We start from the raw sequence: 17997 nt of genomic DNA on the forward strand, positions 1-17997 counted from the left end.
ATCCCGCCTCGGCCCGGAGCCGCGGCTGGCTCAGGGTCTTGGGCTGCTCACGCGGTCGGTTCTCCAGACGTCTTGCTGCTCGCGCTGCCGCACCATGGACACCCTCAAGCAAGTGGTCAACTTCGGGCCTGGGCCCGCCAAGCTGCCGCGCTCGGTGAGTCCCCGCGCGGGGGTGGCTCTGCATCCCCGCCCCCGGTTCGAGAGCTTTTGCCAGCGAGTACCTACCTGGACGGAGGCGTTGGGTTTCGGAAGCGCGGTGGGGCACGCGCCGAGATGCCAGGCCCCGGCAGGCTGCTCAGCGCACCTGCATGCGTGTGGATTGCCATCCCCGCAGCCTGGAGCACGTGCCCGGGTGATGCGCAGTGTGAGGGAGGGTAAATGGGAATGAATGAATGGATGGTAGAATTTGCTTGCTGCCGTAGAACACGTTTGCTCCTCAGAAATCTGTGTCCCTCTTCGTCCAGTACAGAACAGACGAATTTCTAAAGCCTTTCCCCTGTTTGTTAAATTTTTTCATAATCCCCTCTCATTACTATTTATTATTTATTTTTAAAAAATATTTTATTGTTTTTAAGGAAAGAGAGGGCGAGAGACAATGGGCACTCCAGGGCCTCTTGCCACTTAAAACTATACATATGCATCATTTTGTGCATCTGGCTTTACGTAGGTACTGGGGAATTGGACTTAGGCGGGCAGGGCTTTGCAAGCAAGCACCTTTAACCACTGAGCCATTTCCTCAGCCCCATTACTGTTTTTTTTTTTTTAATTAAGTTTTTTTTTTGGGGGGGGTTGTTCGAGGTAGAGTCTTCCGCTAGCCCAGGCTAACCTGGGTCAGGGTGGCCTCGCATTTACATCGATCCTCCTACTTTTGCCTCCCCAGGGCTGGAATTAAAGGCGTGCCCTACCACGTGCCTACTGTTTATTTTTGAGACAGACCTACTGTAGGCTAGGCTGACCTAGAACTCATTCTGTAGACCAGGCTGGCTTTGAATAGACAGTAATCTTTCCTACTGAAGCCGCACCAGTGCTAGGTTTGCTGACGTGACCGCCCATGCCCAACTTTTTTTTTTTAAGTTTATTTTATTAGGTCACTTTGGTAAAACCGTGGGTGATGAACCAGCTCTCAGATGTTGTTTCAGCTGATCTTAACATATGATGCTCTGGCTCAGAGCCAAAAGTAGACAACATTCTATATCTGCCACCACAGCTAATAGCACATTAACCGGGTTTCAGGACAGATTTTGGCCCAGCGAGTCAACAGCTGCTCACAGGATAGGGTCAGCACAACTTCAGATGATCTCTGTACCTGCAGACTCCACAGCAACCAGGACAGTGGGCTTGTCACAGTCTGAAGCTGTATCAAGACCAGAGGAGAGCCCAAGAATGCAGGCCCTCAGGGCAGTGTGCCAGCTCGGTATAGAAGTGGGCTCCAGAGCTCAGGCTTCCTTCAATAACACATCAGTGCACCTCTTAAAACCTCCATGCCGGCACATGGACCCCGAGGTCAGGGGGAGGACACGTCTGGGACACTGAAGCTGTGGTCAGTCAAAGGGGGGGAGGGTCTTCCAGGGGAGCACGTGACTCCCGCACATGGCAGCTGGGTGGCTGGGGCGCCCAGACTGTGCACGTGCTCCTCGGACCCACTGCACACAGAGCCCCAGCTGTTCAAATTCTGAAAAGCAATGGGCTGTTGGCCCAGTTCTGTTCACCTTGTATTGGAGCTAATAGACCAGTTTCTTCCCTAGGCCACAATGACAATTGCAAGCAGAAAGGTAGTGGAACTACTCTACTGGTGCCCAACACCCCCTACAAGCCCCTCCAGCTAGGAGGTGTGTGATGCCTCTGCTGGCCCTGGAACTCATTGACCAGCTTCTGGTACTGCTATCTGATAATGCTTCCACAGCTTGAGGACATTGCCAAGTATTGTACAATTATCTATTGTTAATGGTCGAACTCTCCCTGGGACACAGCCTCCTTTCTCTGTGTGTGGAACAGAGACTCACTCTTACAGTGCTGGAGGAGTAGGGCCTGCTTTCCTAGGGGCAGAACGCACAGCTGAGAACAGGGCTCAGTTATCGCAGCCCCATTTAGTTCTTTGCTAGAGCTGTGAACTTTTCGTAGGTGCCCCCTTTCCTTAGCCCTGCTTTGGAAGTTTCCAATTTTTTTTTTCTTCTTTGGTTTATCAAGGTCTCGCTCTAGCTCAGGCTGACCTGGAATTAATGATGTAGTCTCAGGGTGTACTTGAATCCTCCTACCTTGGCCTTCTGAGTACCTACCTTTATTTATTTATTTTTATTTTTATTTTTTAAAGGCAGGATCTCACTGTATTCCAGTCTGACCTGGAACTCACTCTTTAGCCACAGGCTGGCCTCGAACTCATTGGGATTCTAGGCATGAGCCACCAGCCCGACTTTTTTTAAAATTTACTTATTTATTTATTTGAGAGAGAGAGAGAATAGGCATGCCAGGGCTTTTAGCCACTGCAAATGAATTCTGGATGCATGTGCCACCTTGTACATCTGGTTTATGTGGCTACTGGGGAATCAAACCTAGGTCCTTAGTCTTCACAGGCAAACGCCTTAACTGCTAAGCCATCTCTTCAGCTCCTCAGCTTTAAAATATATATATATATTTATTTAGCTGGGCTGGTGGTGCATGCCTTTAATCCCAGCACTTGGGAGGCAGAGGTAGGTGGATTGCCATGAGTTTGAGGCCACCCTGAGATTACATAGTGAATTCCAGGTCAGCCTGGGCCAGAGTTAGACCCTACCTTGAAAAACCAAAAAAAATTATTTATTTGCAAGGAGAGAGAGAAAATGAATGGGCACATCAGGGCCTCTAGCCCCTGCATATGAGCTCCAGATACATATGCCACTTTGTGTATCTGGCTTTATGTGGGTACTGGGGACTCAAACCCAGGTTGTTATGTTTTGTAGGCTAGTGCCTTAACCAATGAGCATCTCTTCAGGCCCATAACACTTTCTTGAATTCTGTTGAGGCAGGTGAGCATAGGAAATAGCTTAATAACCTGTGACTGTGCTTGGCTCGGGCTAGGCACACACCCCTCTCCTAACAGTGCACCTAGCAACCTAGGGCCCTTTCCTGCGGCAAGATGCATGTACATTCCACTCCAAACAATGGAGTATGTCATTCCCCTTAGCAACCTTCTGGTAACTCTTTAAAGTATTTTATTTTTATTTATTTGTTTATTGGAAAGAGAGGGGGAGAGAGAGAATGGATGTTCGAGGGCCTCCAGCCATTGCAAACAAATGCCAGATGCAGATGCCACCTTGGCATTACATGGGTTCTAGGGAATCAAATCTGGATCCTTAGGCTTTGCAGGCACCTTAGCCACTAAGCCATCTTTCCAGCCTCCTTGCAACTTTAAAAAAAATTTAACTTTATTTTTATTTATTTATTTGAGAGAGAGAGAGAGAAAGAGGCAGAGAAGGAGAGAGAATGGGCACACCAGGGCCTCTAGCCACTGAAAACAAACTCCAGACATGTGTGCCCCCTTGTGCATCTGGCTAACGTATGTTCTGGGGAATTGAACCCACATTCTTTGGCTTTGCTGACAAACGCCTTAACTGCTAAGCCATCCCTCCAGCCATTTTTAAATATGCTTTTTACTTTATTTTTATTCACCCTTGCAACTCTTTTTACTCAAAACATGTTCTAGTATAGAACCAAGAGAGGGAGTAAGTAAGGGCAGGGCTTGATTTGGCTTACACTGGTTTTGGGTGCATTCACAGTGAGGCAAACTGTCCTGAGTGTACTTTGAGGGTGAATCCTCTATTTACTTTCTTATGCCTATGTGCAACTGGGTGTACATATGGTTTAGATTAAATGCAGCATGGGAAATGACATGTGGAGTATAGGAGAGGTTATGTAACTGGAGCCTGTCAGTTAACAGAACCACACAAATTATACACCCTAGAGCTCAGCTCTTCATCTTCCTAGACCCCCACACATGCCTAAAATAAAATAAAATAAAGCCCTAAACAATAACTCACTGCTCACAAAATTTCTTTTCAATTAATTAATTTGCCAAAGACAGAGAATGAATTGTGGTGACAGGGCCTCTGGCTATTACAAATGCATTGAGTACTTTGTGTGTCTGGCTTTATGTGGTTACTGGGCAGTGGAAGCCTGGGCCAGCAGGCTTTGCAAGCAAACACTTTAACTGCTGAGCCATCTCCCCAGGCTCAACTCACAAAATTTCTTGCTGCTTTGCTATCTGTACTTTTTCAAGTTTTTGAATGAGATACCAACAACCTGGAAACAGCCAGAGGCCAAGCTGACACCATTGGCATAACTCTTTTTTTGTAATATATATATATATATATATATATATATATATATATATATATATAAAATTTTTTGTTTATTTTTATTTATTTATTTGCAAGTGACAGACAGAGAAAGAGGCAGAGAGAGAGACAGAGAATGGGCGCACCAGGGTCTCCAGCTGCTGCAAACGAACTCCAGATGCATGAGCCTCCTTGTGCATCTGGCTAACATGGGTCCTGGGGAATCAAGTCTTGAACCAGGATCCTTAGGCTTCACAGGCAAGCACCTGCCTGCTAAGCCATCACCCCAGCCCTGGAAAATATTTTTATTTATTTATTTGCAAGCAGAGAGGAGAGAGACAGAGAGAATGAGCACACCAGAGCCTCCAGCCACTGTAAACAAACTCCAGACATATGTGCCACTTTGTGTATCTGGCTTTTATGTGGGTATTGGAGAATCAAACCTGGGTGGTTAGGCTTTGTAGGCAAGCACCTTAACTGTGGAGCCATCTCCCAGCCCTTGTTTAATTCTTGCCATTAAAATACTGTTGAGGGGCTGGAAAGATGGCATAGGGGTTAAGGTACTTGCCAGCAAAGTCAAAAGGACCCAGGTTCAGTTTCCCTGTACCCATATAAAGCCAGATGCATAAGGTACCTGGAGTTCATTTGCAGTAACTAGAAACCCTGGTGACTCTATTCTCTCTGTTGCCCTATCTGCCTCTTTCTCTGTCTCAAATAAATATTAAAAAAATATATTGTTAATGGAATTTCAAAAGGGAAAGTGTGGGGGGAGGGTATTACCATGGGATATTTTTTTATAATCATGGAAAATGTTAATAAAAATTAAATAAAGAAAAGAAAGAGGAAAAAAAAAGAGGGAAAAAATATTGTTGATTCTCCCCCCCCCCCACAGTTTGCGCTAGAAATTGCTTAAATTTTTATTTATTTATTAGAGAATTGGTGCGCCAGGGCCTCCAGCCTCTGTAAACGAACTCCAGATGCATGTGCCACCTAGTGCATATGGCTTATGTGGGTACTGAGGAACTTGGGTCCTTTGGCTTTTTGGCAAGTACTGTAATTGCTAAGCCATCTCTCCAGCCCTTTCCTGCCCCTCGCCCCCCACCAAGGTACAGTTACACCCCAGCTGAGGCTGACCTAGAATTCATTCTGTAGTCTCAGCATGGCCTCAAACTTACAGCAATCTTCCTACCTCTGCCTCCTGAGTGCTGGGATTAAAGGAGAGCGCCACCACATCTGGGTCCCAGCTAGTATCTTTTTGTTGTTTTTACAGGGGCTCTCACTCTTACTCAGACTGATCTGAAACTCACTGTATAGCTCAAGGCTGGCCTTGTAGACTGGAGATCCTCTTATCTCCGCCTCTTCAGTGCTGGGGTGTACCACCACACCTTTATTTATTTATTTTTCAAGGTAGGGGTTTACCCTAGCCCATGTTGACCTGGAATTCAGTAGGTAGCCCCAAACTGACCCTAAACTCATGGTGATCCTCCTATCTCTCCTACCTCCCCTTTTTTGTTTTTAAAATATTTTACTTATTTTCAAGGAGCAAGAGAGGGAGAGAGATGAAGGAAGGAAGGAAGGAAAATGCGTGTGCCAGGGTATCTAGCCACTGCAAATGAACTCCAGATACATGCACCATTTTGTGCTTTATGTGGGTATTGGGGAATTGAACTGGGGTCATTAGGCATTGCAGGCAAGTTTCCTTTTCTTTTGAGGCAGGGTTTCACTTTAGTTCAGGCTGTCCAGGAATCCACTATGTAGTCTAAGGGTGGCCTGGAACTCACAGTGATCCTCTTACCCCTACCTCCCAAGTGCTGGGATCAAAGGCATGTATCACTATCACTAAGGCTCTGGGCTGAGGGTGGGCCAGAAGCCTGTGCTCACCTCCTGCTAGGTGTATACAAAGAGAAAGCTGTGCACTGTGTATTGAAACCATTTTCCTTCTATTTTTCTAGGTGTTGTTAGAGATACAGAAGCAGCTATTAGACTACAAGGGAGTTGGCATTAGCGTTCTCGGTAAGATTTACTTTTGGAATCTAAATATCCAGGTTTCAAAGGGAACTAATTTAAGTGCATCAAGCCCCAAATTTACTTCTACATGATTTAACTATAGGCAGTTGTAGATACATGTTTTTTGAGGTAGGGTCTTGCTGTAGCCCAGGAGGACCTGTGGAATTCACTAGTCTCAGAGTGACCCTGAACTCAAGGAGATCCTCCTACCTCTGCCTCCCAAGTGCTGGGATTAAAGGCGTGCACCACCATGCCTGGCACATTTATTTTAACATGGCTTACATGTCTGCTGAAATTAAGTTTGAATACCATGTAGGTGCTGCTGAGAGGTTTAGGCATCTTAGCTTTTCAGTCCATAATTGGTTTTCACCATTTACAAGATTCAGGATCAGCAAACACTGCATTTACATAACAGTGCCATCAAACAATATTGCTTCTATTCAACTTAATTTTTATTGTATTTAAACATAAACTTATTAAAGGTTAAAGTTCACAAGCCTCCTATGAAGATCAGGTACATTCATTTTATTTTATTTTATTTATTTATTTATTTTCCTAAGGAAGGGTCTCTTTAGTCCAGGGTGACCTGGAATTCACTATGTAGTCTCAGGGTGGCCTTGAACTCACAGCGATATTCCTACCTCTGCCTCCCAAGTGCTGGGATTAAAGGTGTGAAGCACCATGCCTAGCTTCCTTCTTTCTTCTCTCCCTACCCCTTCATGGTTTGTTTGCTTGTTTTGAAGATAAATCTCATACTGTAGACTATCTGAAACTCTAACCCATGTTGGCCCTCAAACTTGGTAATTTTGCCCCCTCATTTTTCCTGAGTCTCTGGGATTATAGGTATAGTTCACAATGCCCCACTTTTTCTTTTTTAAAAGACAAGCTCTTGCTGGGTGTGGTGTTTCATCCCAGCACTTTTTTTTTTTTTTTTCGAGGTTGGGTCTCACTCTGGCTCAGGCTGACCTGGAATTCACTATGTAGTCTCAGGGTGGCCTCGAACTCTAGGCGATCCTCCTACCTCTGACTCCCGAGTGCTGGGATTAAAGGCGTGCACCACCACACCCGGCTAATCCCAGCACTTGAGAGACAGAGGTAAGAGGATCACTGAGTTCAAGGCCAGCCTGAGACTACATAGTGAATTCCAGGTCAGCATGGTTTAGAGTGAAACCCTACCTTGAAGAACAAAAAACAAACAACAAAAAATATTAACATGTGATTTACCCTGACATGGAAGGTGCAATTAGCACTTCCAATGCAAGCCTATATACCAGGCTTTTTTGGCAAGTACTGACCTGGTGTTAAAAAAAAAAAAAAAAAAAAGCTCTTGCTGTTAGCCTAGACTGGCCTTAAACTTAAGATCTTCCTGCCTCTGTGTTCTGAGTTCTGGGGTTGTAAGCTTGTAGTACTATACCTGGCCATGCTTCTATATTTAAATTTGGTGTGTGTTCTGTTTGGGAAAAAGCGATAGTACAGAGTTTAACAAGAACTGCATAAACAGTTTAGAAGTAAGTGGCTTGTTAACTGCCCATGACACCTAAAAGTCACTGTGCTGTGACTGAGATTGAAAATGAGTGCAGCTGGTCCCCTGCATGGAGCAGGGTGAGAGCATGGACCTACAGCTGCACCTGTAGGTAACTGAGGATTTCTTTTCTTATATATATATAAATTTGGTAGATAAGATATAAAATTGTGAATTTTAAGGTTCTTTGATATTGAACTGTAACTTTTTGCTCTTGTTTCTTTGCTTCCACAGAAATGAGTCACAGGTCAACAGATTTTGCCAAGATTATTAACAACACAGAGAATCTTGTAAGGGAATTACTGTAAGTGTTAGGAAAAGACCAAATCCTGTTGCTTTTGAGTATCTGTTAGATTATCTATAATCTCTCTTTGGTTAGCATAGTCTGTAATTTAAAATATCTTTTCAAGCTTCTCCCACATTCATTGTTAATATGTGATGTCTTTGTCTTGCTACTCTGCCTGCATTTGTGTTTTTATTTATTTTTATTTTTTTGGTTTTTTTGAGGTAGGGTTTTGTTTTAGCCAAGTTGACCTGGAATTCACTATGTAGTCTCAGGATGGCCTCAAACTCAGCAGGCTTTAAGTCCAGTCAGAGAGCAGTTAGTTTCACCTATAACAGACATGCCACCATTGTACTAGTTGATACATTTTGCCTGGCTGACCATCTTTAAAGCTTGCAGAGTACACTGCTGGTTTGGACCATTGATGACTTTTCTCCTCCAAAAGACTGCATGGCTCTGCAACATCCTGATAGCTAGTCAACAAGAGGAGATTTTCACCTCAGCTCTATCTTGATTTCTCAATGACCTTAGCACCAGCATGTAGAATCTTTAGCAACAGTCTTAATATTTAGTTCTGGTGGGCAACCAAGAGCCTTGGTGGCAATAGCCTGTATTGTTTTAGGGGTATGGACCTCTCTGCTGTTTTATTTATGGTGGTACTAGGGATCAAACTCAGACAAATGCTAGAAAAGCACTCTAGCTTTGGGCTATACCCCTAGCTTCTGATCATCTTTTTATTTATCTTTAAGATAGGGTCTTACTCTAGCCCAACTGACCTGGAATTCATTCTGTAGTCTCAGGGTGGCCTTGAACTCACTGTGATCCTCCTACCTTTGCTCCCCCCCCCCCCCGCCCACCCCTCTTGCTGGGATTAAACATGTGCCATCACACCCGGCTATCTTCATCTTTTTAATGTTCTTGATTAGATATGTCCTGTTGGATGGAGATGATTTTGTGAAAACTACTGAAAGGCCATTGTTTGAACTGGTGATTGTGTACTTGGCTGGTTGCCCTCCTCTTTTCCCACTGTGTTCTGTGTTACATTCATGGATCCTTGGTGCTGTCCTTGGTGGACGGAGTATTTGGAACCTTAGCTCCAGAGATGTGGTATTGCCCACAGGGCTGTGAACTTCTTCCAAATGGGACCAAATTCCTATCTTCAAAAAAAAAATTATTTGCATGTGTGTATCTGTGAGTGTATCCTAATTGACACACACACATCTCTTGTTAATGTAAAAGAAAGCCAGAGTGGCTTTATGTAATGCTGGGTCATTGAACCTGGCCCAGCAGGCTTTGTAAGAAAGTGCCGTTAACCTCCTCAGCCCTCAATTCCTGCCTTGTAGCCCTGGACCTAGGCTTGTGTCTGAACCACTTTCCAGCTGTAAGTGCCTTGCATATGAAGAACATGAGTCCTGCCTTGGCCAGTCCTTCAGTGCCGGGCTCCCCCGGCGGGTAGTGCTGAGGAGGGACCAGGCCCGCTGGTTCCTCAGAAGGGGTTGAGGAGGAGGATGAGTGTCCGACGACTCAGAACCTCTCCTAGTCACCGGAGAAAAACCACACTGAGTCGGGAGTCTTGTCGAAGCAGGAACTCAGCTCGCCTTGTTACAGGTGGTTGCCTATATAATGTTGACAACGAAGGTGGGGATTCTAGGATGGGGGGAGAGGGAAGGGCCAATAGTAAACCACGACTTTTGAGATGATTGGTCCCAAGCGCCTGCGGGAATTCCAACTCCTAGCCAGTACGCGTAGCAGGCCGAGGCAGATCCCCAAGCTTTAGCTAGGCTCAGGAAGTTCCAGGAGGCCTCACGCGCAGGCCTCTGAAGGCCCAACACTTCAGTCATCCAAACCCTCATGCTTAGGATCTCCTAACACTTCTGGCTGCTTTTCATGCTCTGGAAGCGCTGTGTGTAGGCTGGGTGCAGTTCAAAACAACATGTCTGTATAACTGCTATTCTTCACACCCTACTACCTTCACCATCTTTTATTGGTGTATTTATGTGTCTGTGCCAGAGCTGTCCTGAGCATCTGTTCCTAGGCGTGGACTATTGTAAGGCTTGAATGGCCTTGGCTTTCTGGAGCTGGCCTTGCTCTGCTATGTGCATAACCAGTTTGATTGTCTTTTCTGAAGTAAGAAATTTTGCTCTTAATCTTGATATGTATTTAGTTTTTTTTCTTTTTTTTTTTTTGGTTTTTCAAGGTAGGGTCTTACTCTGGCTCAGGCTGACCTGGAATTCACTATGTAGTCTCAGGGTGGCCTCGAACTCTCAGCGATCCTCCTACCTCTGCCTCCCAAGTGCTGGGATTAAAGGCGTGCGCCACCACACTCAGCTGTATTTAGTATTTTTTTTTTTGACGATTTTCTTAGTTGCATGTGAGTGTGTGTATAGGTATGCCAGGTCTTACAGATGCAAAGGAATGCTAGGCATATGTGCCACCTTTGTGTTTGACTCTATGTGGGCACTGGGAAATTGAACCCCAACTAAGTAGGCTTTGCAACCAAGTACTATTAACCTACAGCTTTGGTATGTGTTTCTTTTTGTGTGTGTGTTTTTCGAGGTAGGGTCTTACTCTAGCCCAGGCTGACCTAGAATTCACTATGTTGTCTCAGGGTGGCCTCAAACTCATGATGATCCTCCTACCTCTGCCTCCTAAGTGCTGGGACTCAAGGCGTGATTAGATATAAAGCCTCCCAGTTACAGCCTGACACATACCATGGTGCCCAACAGAAAACCCCAGAACTTGTGGTTAGAGGTGACAGGGGCCCAACTCACTGGCTTAAATAAAAGTGGGAATGTTTACACAAATACAATGGGGAGTTGGAGCTCCGAGGACATGAGGAAGGTCTCTAAGAAGGTGCTACTTGCTTGTGTGTTAGCTTTGCAGATGAGTGCTGGTGCTTGTAGGATTGGCTGTTACGAACTTGTTCCCATAATAGAAAACCAGGTCAAAAAGTCATCCTCTGCAGTCTGAACCAGGTCCTATTGGCCAGCTTGGGTCAAGTGCTCATCTTCTGTAGCTGGGATTGGTTGCAGTTGTTACCTGTGGCCTGAGTAGCAGAGGAATGATGATGATTGCTTAAAAGTGTATGGTTGGGAAGAGGAGGAAGTGACCATAGATGTCTACCATACCCCTCAATACAATCTTGTCATAGAAATGAAGATATTAATGAAGGAATTTGGCAAGACAAATTGGCAGTGACTGATGCTTTACCATATTTCTTTGTTTTTGGTTACTTTTGTTTGTTTATTTTTTGGTTTCTGGTTTTTCAAGGTAGGGTCTTGCAGTAGCTTAGGCTGACCTGGAATTCATTATGTAGTCTCAGGGTGGCCTCCAACCCATGGTGATCCTCCTAACTCTGCATCCCAAATGCTGGGTTTAAAGGTGTGTGCCATCACGCCCAGCTTCTTTCTTTCTTTATTTTTTTTCATCTTGGTCTTTCTTTATTTCTTTTTCTCAATCTTTATTAACATTTTCCATGATTATAAAAAATATCCCATGGTAATACCCTCCCCCCCACTTTCCCTTTTGAAGTTCCATTCTCCATTATATCCCCTCCCCATCTCAACCAGTCTCTCTTTTATTTTGATGTCATGATCTTTTCCTCCTCTTATGATGGACTTGTGCAGGTTCTTTTTTGTGTTTTTGAGATAGGGTCCCATTGTAGCCCAGACCGCCCTGGAAATCACTATGTAATCTCAGGGTGGCCTTGAACTCATGGCAGTCCTCCTACCTTTGCCTCCTGAATGCTGGGATTAAAGGGGACCAGGCTGTACAATATTTCTTATAGTAAAACTACTCAACACCAAAGCATAGTAGAACATCCCTTGTTCTTTATCTTTTTTTTTTTTTTTTGTTTGTTTGTTTTGTTTTTTTTGAGGTAGGGTCTCCTCTCTAGCCCAGGTAGACCTGAAATTCACTATGTAGTCTTAGGGTGGCCTCAAACTCACAGTGGTGCTCCTACTTTACCTCCCCAGTGCTGGGCTTAAAGGTGTGCTCCCGGCTTTTGTTCTTTATTTTTGATGTGTGAGTTTGTGTGTTTACTGTCACTTGTACTTCTGCTCAGAGCTGTTCCAGACAACTACAAGGTGATCTTTGTGCAAGGAGGTGGGTCTGGCCAGTTCAGTGCTGTCCCCTTAAATCTGATTGGCCTGAAAGCTGGAAGATGTGCTGACTATGTGGTGACAGGAGCTTGGTCAGCTAAGGCTGCAGAAGAAGCCAAGAAGTTTGGGACTGTGAATATTGTTCACCCGAAACTTGGGAGCTACACAAGTAAGTTCCAGGACTTGAGCTGGACAGCGAAGTGCTGACTGGCTGGTTACCCTGCCTGAAGCAATCTGTACTTGCTGTTCACTACTCATCCCTTGGTGCTCTGTTGAGACTGGGTGGTTAAACAGGTATAAAGCTAGCAACTAGCTTCTGCAGAGGAACCATAGTCTTGCTTAGCTGAAAATCCCAGGGGCCCTGGGCATCCCATTTTTGCCAGTTCCTGGTATCTCTTGGCTACTTCCATAGTGGCTCTGTAGTCAAGAAAATGTCCCCTTTCTGGGAACTGGCTGCAGCTGCTCCTGACCTTACTAACAGTAGTCTCGCAGGTAATGCCCTTGGTGGAGCATCCTAGTAATACTTTCATTTTCTCACATACCCTGGTCTGAATCAGTCATTGTGTCTGTCACAAAAACTACATGGGTCCAGGTGGGTGGTGGCTGGAGTCCTCAGAAGAAACTTGTAGACATTCAATAGGCATAGGACAGATGAATGACAAGAAAAACTTTAAATATTCTCCATGATTTTTAGTTTTTCTAGGTAGGGTATCACTCTAGCTCAGGCTGATCTGTGATTCACTATGTAGTGTTAGGGTGGCCTTGAACTCATGGCTGTCTTCCTACCTCTGCTTCCTGAGTGCTGGGATTAAAGATATATGCCACCACACCTGGCTGTTTTGGATTTTTTTATTTTAATTTTTTTTGTTTATTTTTATTTATTTATTTGATGGTGTGAGAGAGAGAATGCGCGTGCCAGGTTCTCCACCCCCTGTGCATCTGGCTAATGTGGATTCTGGGGAACAGAGCTTTGAACCAGGGTCCTTAGGCTTCACAGGCAAGCACTTAACCACCAAGCCATCTCTCCAGCCCATGTTTTGGGTTTTTTTTTTTTTTTTTTTTTTTTTTGGTTTTTTCGAGGTAGGGTCTCACTCTAGCCCAGGCTGACCTGGAATTCACTGTTTTGGGTTTTTGAGTCAGGATCTTGCTAGGTAGTCCTGACTGGTTTTGAGGTCATTGCAATCCTCCTACCTGCTGAGCACTGGGATTATAGGTGTGTTCCACTTTGTTCAGCCCTTCTGTATTGTATTTGAAGGTTATTTGTCTCAATATATTCATAGTTGTGACTGATCATCTTTCTTGGCTGCTGGTGGTGATGGTAAGGGGAGGTTACTAGGTGCTTTCACTTATGACGTGTTATAATCCATCTTTGTGGGGAGAACTGTATTAGACTTTCCCATATTTCATTCTTTTGTTTAATTTTTTTTCAATGTTTTATTTATTTTTATGAGAGAGAGGCAAATAGAAACAGATAGTGAATAGGCGTGCCAGGCCCTCCAACCACTGCAAATGAACTCCAGATGCCTGGTGCCACTTTGTGTATCCAGCTTAACGTGGGTGCTGGGGAATTGAACCTGAGTCCTTTGGCTCTTCAGGCAAGCATCTTAACCATTAAGTCATCTTTCCAGCTCATTATTTTTATTTATTTGAGAGAGAGAAATAAAGAGGCAGATAAAGAGTGAGAGAGAATGGGCATGCTGGGGCCTCCAGCTAGGGTGAACAAACTGGAGAAGTATGCTCCATCTTGTGCATCTACCATACTTGGGTCCTGGGGAATCAGACCTGGATCCTCGGCTTTGCCAGTAAGCACCTTAACCACTAAGCCATTTTTCCAGTCTCCCCCTTTATTTTATTAAGTAGAAACTTGTAAGAACATATCATATATTTGCCATATTTCTTATAGGTGGGTTACACCCATCTACATAGGGAAGAAGGCAATAAATGTGCACAGCCTTAAATTTTCCTCTCTGATAGAAATTCCAGATCCAAGTACCTGGAACCTCAACCCAGAGGCCTCCTATGTGTATTTCTGCGCAAATGAGACTGTGCATGGTGTGGAGTTTGATTTCGTACCTGATGTCAAAGGCTCAGTGCTGGTTTGCGACATGTCTTCAAACTTCTTATCTAAGCCAGTGGATGTTTCCAAGGTAGAGTATTAAAGAAGCTGGGTGGGACCCAGTGACTGTTTATTCAAGATATTTTGCTTTTATTGTTTCTTTTTTTTTTTTTTTTTAATTTAAGGTAAGGACTCACTCTAGTATGGGCTAACGTGGAACTCATTCTGTAGTCCCAGGCTGGCCTCGAACTAGCAATGATCCTCCTATCTCTGCCTCCTAAGTGCTGGGATTAAAGGTGTGTGCCACCACTTCACACGTTATTCAGAGTATTTTGATATATAGGGAACAGGAAGGACCCTGGGAGCTTCGGCTGTCTGGTGGCTACATTCCATTCCTGGTTGGGAAAACTATCTTTGAAATGGCTCATTTTTGTTGTTTTGTGTTTTTTTTTTTGAGGCAGAGTTTCATTCTAGCCCAAGCTGACCTGGAACTCACTCTGTTCTAGGCTGGCCTTGAACTCAGTCATCCTCTCACCTTTGCCTCCAGAGTGCTGGGATTAAAGGCATTTACCATAATGTTGGGCTCTTTTTTTTAAAAAAAAAAAATTATTTATTTATTAGAGAGAGAAAAAGAAGCAGATAGTTAGACAATGGGCACCCCAGAGCCTTCAGTCTTTGCATATGAACTCCAAATGCATGTGCCACCTTGTGTATCTGGTTTACGTGGGTCCTGGGGAATCGAACTTTGGTCCTTGCAGGCAAGTGCCTTAACCACTAAGCCAGCTTTCCAGCCCATCTATTTATTTTTTATTTGAGAGAGGGAGAGAGAGGCAGGTAGAGAGAGAGAATGGACATGCCAGGGCTTCTCTCCACTGCATATGAACTTCAGACACATGTGCTACCTTGCATATCTAGCTTCTGTGGAACCTGGGTCCTTAGGCTTTGCAGGCAAGCACCTTAACTGCTAAGCCACCTCTCCAGCTCCCTCCTTTCTTGCTTTGTTTTTTAAACAGTCTCATGTAGCCCAAGCTGCTTGAACTTGAAATCCCGTGCACTGGGATTACAGGTTATAGGTACATGCTATAATGCTTGGCTTTGTCATCTTCATTTTATTGTCATCAGGCATGGACACTCTAAACTATGTTAACTACAAATCATACACCCCCAACTTTACTTCCTAAGTTTCATGGGGTGATATGGGAGGATAGTCTGTCTTGCACATCAAAATTTCCTAAAGTTTCTTTTTTTTTTAAATTTTTATTAACATTTTCCATGATTATAAAAAAAATCCCATGGTAATTCCCCCATACACACTTTCCCCTTTGAAATTCCATTCTCTATCATATTACCTCCCCATCTCAATCATTGTCCTAAAGTTTCTTTAAACACTTTTTGCTTTCTGAATTTCTCTTGGGCATTTATTCTGACCCTTGTTTGTATTACAGCAGTCCCCTTCTTAGCACATGTTGATTGTTTCTATACAATAAACAATTTTTGATGAAAATATTTTTAAATTTACATTCTTAATAATTATATATAATTAATTCAATTAAAATTTTTCCATTTAAAGGGGTGGGGAGATGGCTTAGTAGCTAATGGGGCCTGCTTGCAAAGCCTGCCAGCTTGGGTTCAGTACCACAGCACCCACATAAAACCTGTGCAAAGGATGGCACAAGCCTCTGTCATTTATTTGCATTGGTGGTAGATTCTAGCATGCCCACGCATGCATGCATACATATAAATAAATAAAAATATTTTAGCCCCCTTCCAAAAAAAATCATACAAATTTTCTAGTTAAAACATTGTTTCATTTTTATTTATTTATTTTTAATTTTTTTAATTTATTTATTTATTTATTTGAGAGCGACAGACACAGAGAGAAAGACAGATAGAGGGAGAGAGAGAGAATGGGCGCGCCAGGGCTTCCAGCCTCTGCAAACGAACTCCAGACGCGTGCGCCCCCTTGTGCATCTGGCTAACGTGGGACCTGGGGAACCGAGCCTCGAACCGGGGTCCTTAGGCTTCACAGCCAAGCGCTTAACCGCTAAGCCATCTCTCCAGCTCACATTGTTTCATTTTGATTGCCAAAAGTTTGGAGGTCCCATTTTGTTTTATTTATTTTGCAGTGCTGGGGATCAAGCCTAGGGCTTTGTGTGTGGTAAGCCTGCACTGTATTACCAAGCTCCATCCCCAGACCATAGGGCCTATCTTAAAGACTGATATGGAAGTAGGATGAAGACTGCCTAGAATGTGAATATGTCCAAGGCTTTGCATTGCAGGTTGGGTGTAGTGTCTTCAAGGAGAGGGCCAGGCCTTGGGCCTCAGGGCTCCCAGTTCTGATTTGCTGGTCTGTGTGAAGACTGAGTGGCATGCTCCTAAACATGAATAGGGTCAGCTCCATTTAACAGTTTTGCTTTGGGAGGAGGTTGGAAAGTTCACATGCATTGAATGACCATAGTTGCTTCTCAAATAGCACGTCTTTCTCTTTTCAAGTTTGGTGTAATTTTTGCTGGCGCTCAGAAGAATGTTGGCTGTGCTGGGGTTACGGTGGTGATCGTCCGTGATGACCTGTTGGGCTTTGCCCTCAGAGAGTGCCCTTCAGTCTTGGAGTACAAGGTTCAGGCTGGAAACAGCTCTTTGTACAACACACCTCCATGCTTCAGGTAACTCTGGGATGTTGCCCTCTTCCTGTCAAAAGAGGTGAAGGAGGCATACTTCCCTTAGCCAGTGGCCTGAGAGCCTCAAGTATTTTTGTCAATATTCTCTGTCCAGCTCACCTCCCGACCTGTTGGCCATTGTTTGGTCAGGTTCCCTTATTGTGCTTGTTTTTTGTTTGATCTTGATAATTCAGGTACTGACTGTTTACTGTTGACTCCAAATCTGTCTACAGTGGCATGGCCAGTACTTCAGACAGAAGGACTGGGATTAGGCGAGGGCAGTGGTATTTCCATTTGCGTCAGCACTCTGTTAGGGTTCTCCCCTCCCCTTCATGCAAGAAGGAAAGGAGTTTGAAGTTCAGATTCCCCATGGATTTCTGTGCCACTCACATGATACACAACTGTCTCTTGTGTTTCCACTTTCCTCAGGGGATAGGTTCTTCTGGGGCTAACTCTACTGGTCACTCTTAAACCTGTTGGATCTGTGCTAAAGATGTTTCTAAGGTGCATGTTGGTCTGGGGTGTGGTAAGGCTTTGGTTATATCTCCTATTACCCTTCCTACCTCTGGAGTTCTAGGCAGTAGTGAATGCTGGTGGACACTGTTCAGCTGGGAAAGAACTTGGGCAGGTAGGTTAGTGCAGGTACCACTTTTTTGTCATCAGGTCCTCCAGCCCTATGACATCATCCTTAGCTGTTAGAAGTCGGGGCCATATACCTGCCTAGTAGATTAAAGGTGGAGCCCCAAGTGGTGGCATTTGCCAGCACTCATGAGGTGGATTCAGAAGGATTGAGACTGGGCTAGAGTGAGGCCCCATTTCAAAACAAAAGAAAAATGAGAAGCTGAGACGAGCTGGAATGAGAATGGTCTGGAAATGTGCCTGATGGTTTCACGTTCTGACTGGGGGTTCAGCCAGAGGGACAGGATAAACAGTGTATCCTTGGCATCTTCTCGATTTGCCTTGAAGCACATTGTAAAGAAATGTAGTGAATGTGTTCATGTGCTGTTTATTAATGTTGGGGTGAAACCCCTTGTTAGAATAGTGAGAATGCAGGGCAGATAT

The 17997-nt window shown here is 44.4% G+C and overlaps 1 protein-coding gene across 1 annotated transcript in view; it reads left to right on the forward strand.

Moving 5' to 3' along the window:
• The window catches only part of Psat1 (phosphoserine aminotransferase 1), a 40678-nt gene continuing 22681 nt past the window's right edge, over positions 1 to 17997 (forward strand). Inside the window, exons 1-6 of the mRNA XM_004653086.3 lie at positions 1 to 154; positions 6263 to 6323; positions 8074 to 8143; positions 12186 to 12391; positions 14197 to 14369; positions 16772 to 16941. Of these exons, the coding sequence (XP_004653143.1) occupies positions 95 to 154; positions 6263 to 6323; positions 8074 to 8143; positions 12186 to 12391; positions 14197 to 14369; positions 16772 to 16941 (740 nt within the window). The 5' untranslated portion in view covers positions 1 to 94. The remainder of the gene's footprint in view (positions 155 to 6262; positions 6324 to 8073; positions 8144 to 12185; positions 12392 to 14196; positions 14370 to 16771; positions 16942 to 17997) is intronic.

Source organism: Jaculus jaculus, chromosome 1, assembly GCF_020740685.1.
Source record: "Jaculus jaculus isolate mJacJac1 chromosome 1, mJacJac1.mat.Y.cur, whole genome shotgun sequence".
Taxonomy (NCBI): Eukaryota; Metazoa; Chordata; class Mammalia; order Rodentia; family Dipodidae; genus Jaculus; species Jaculus jaculus.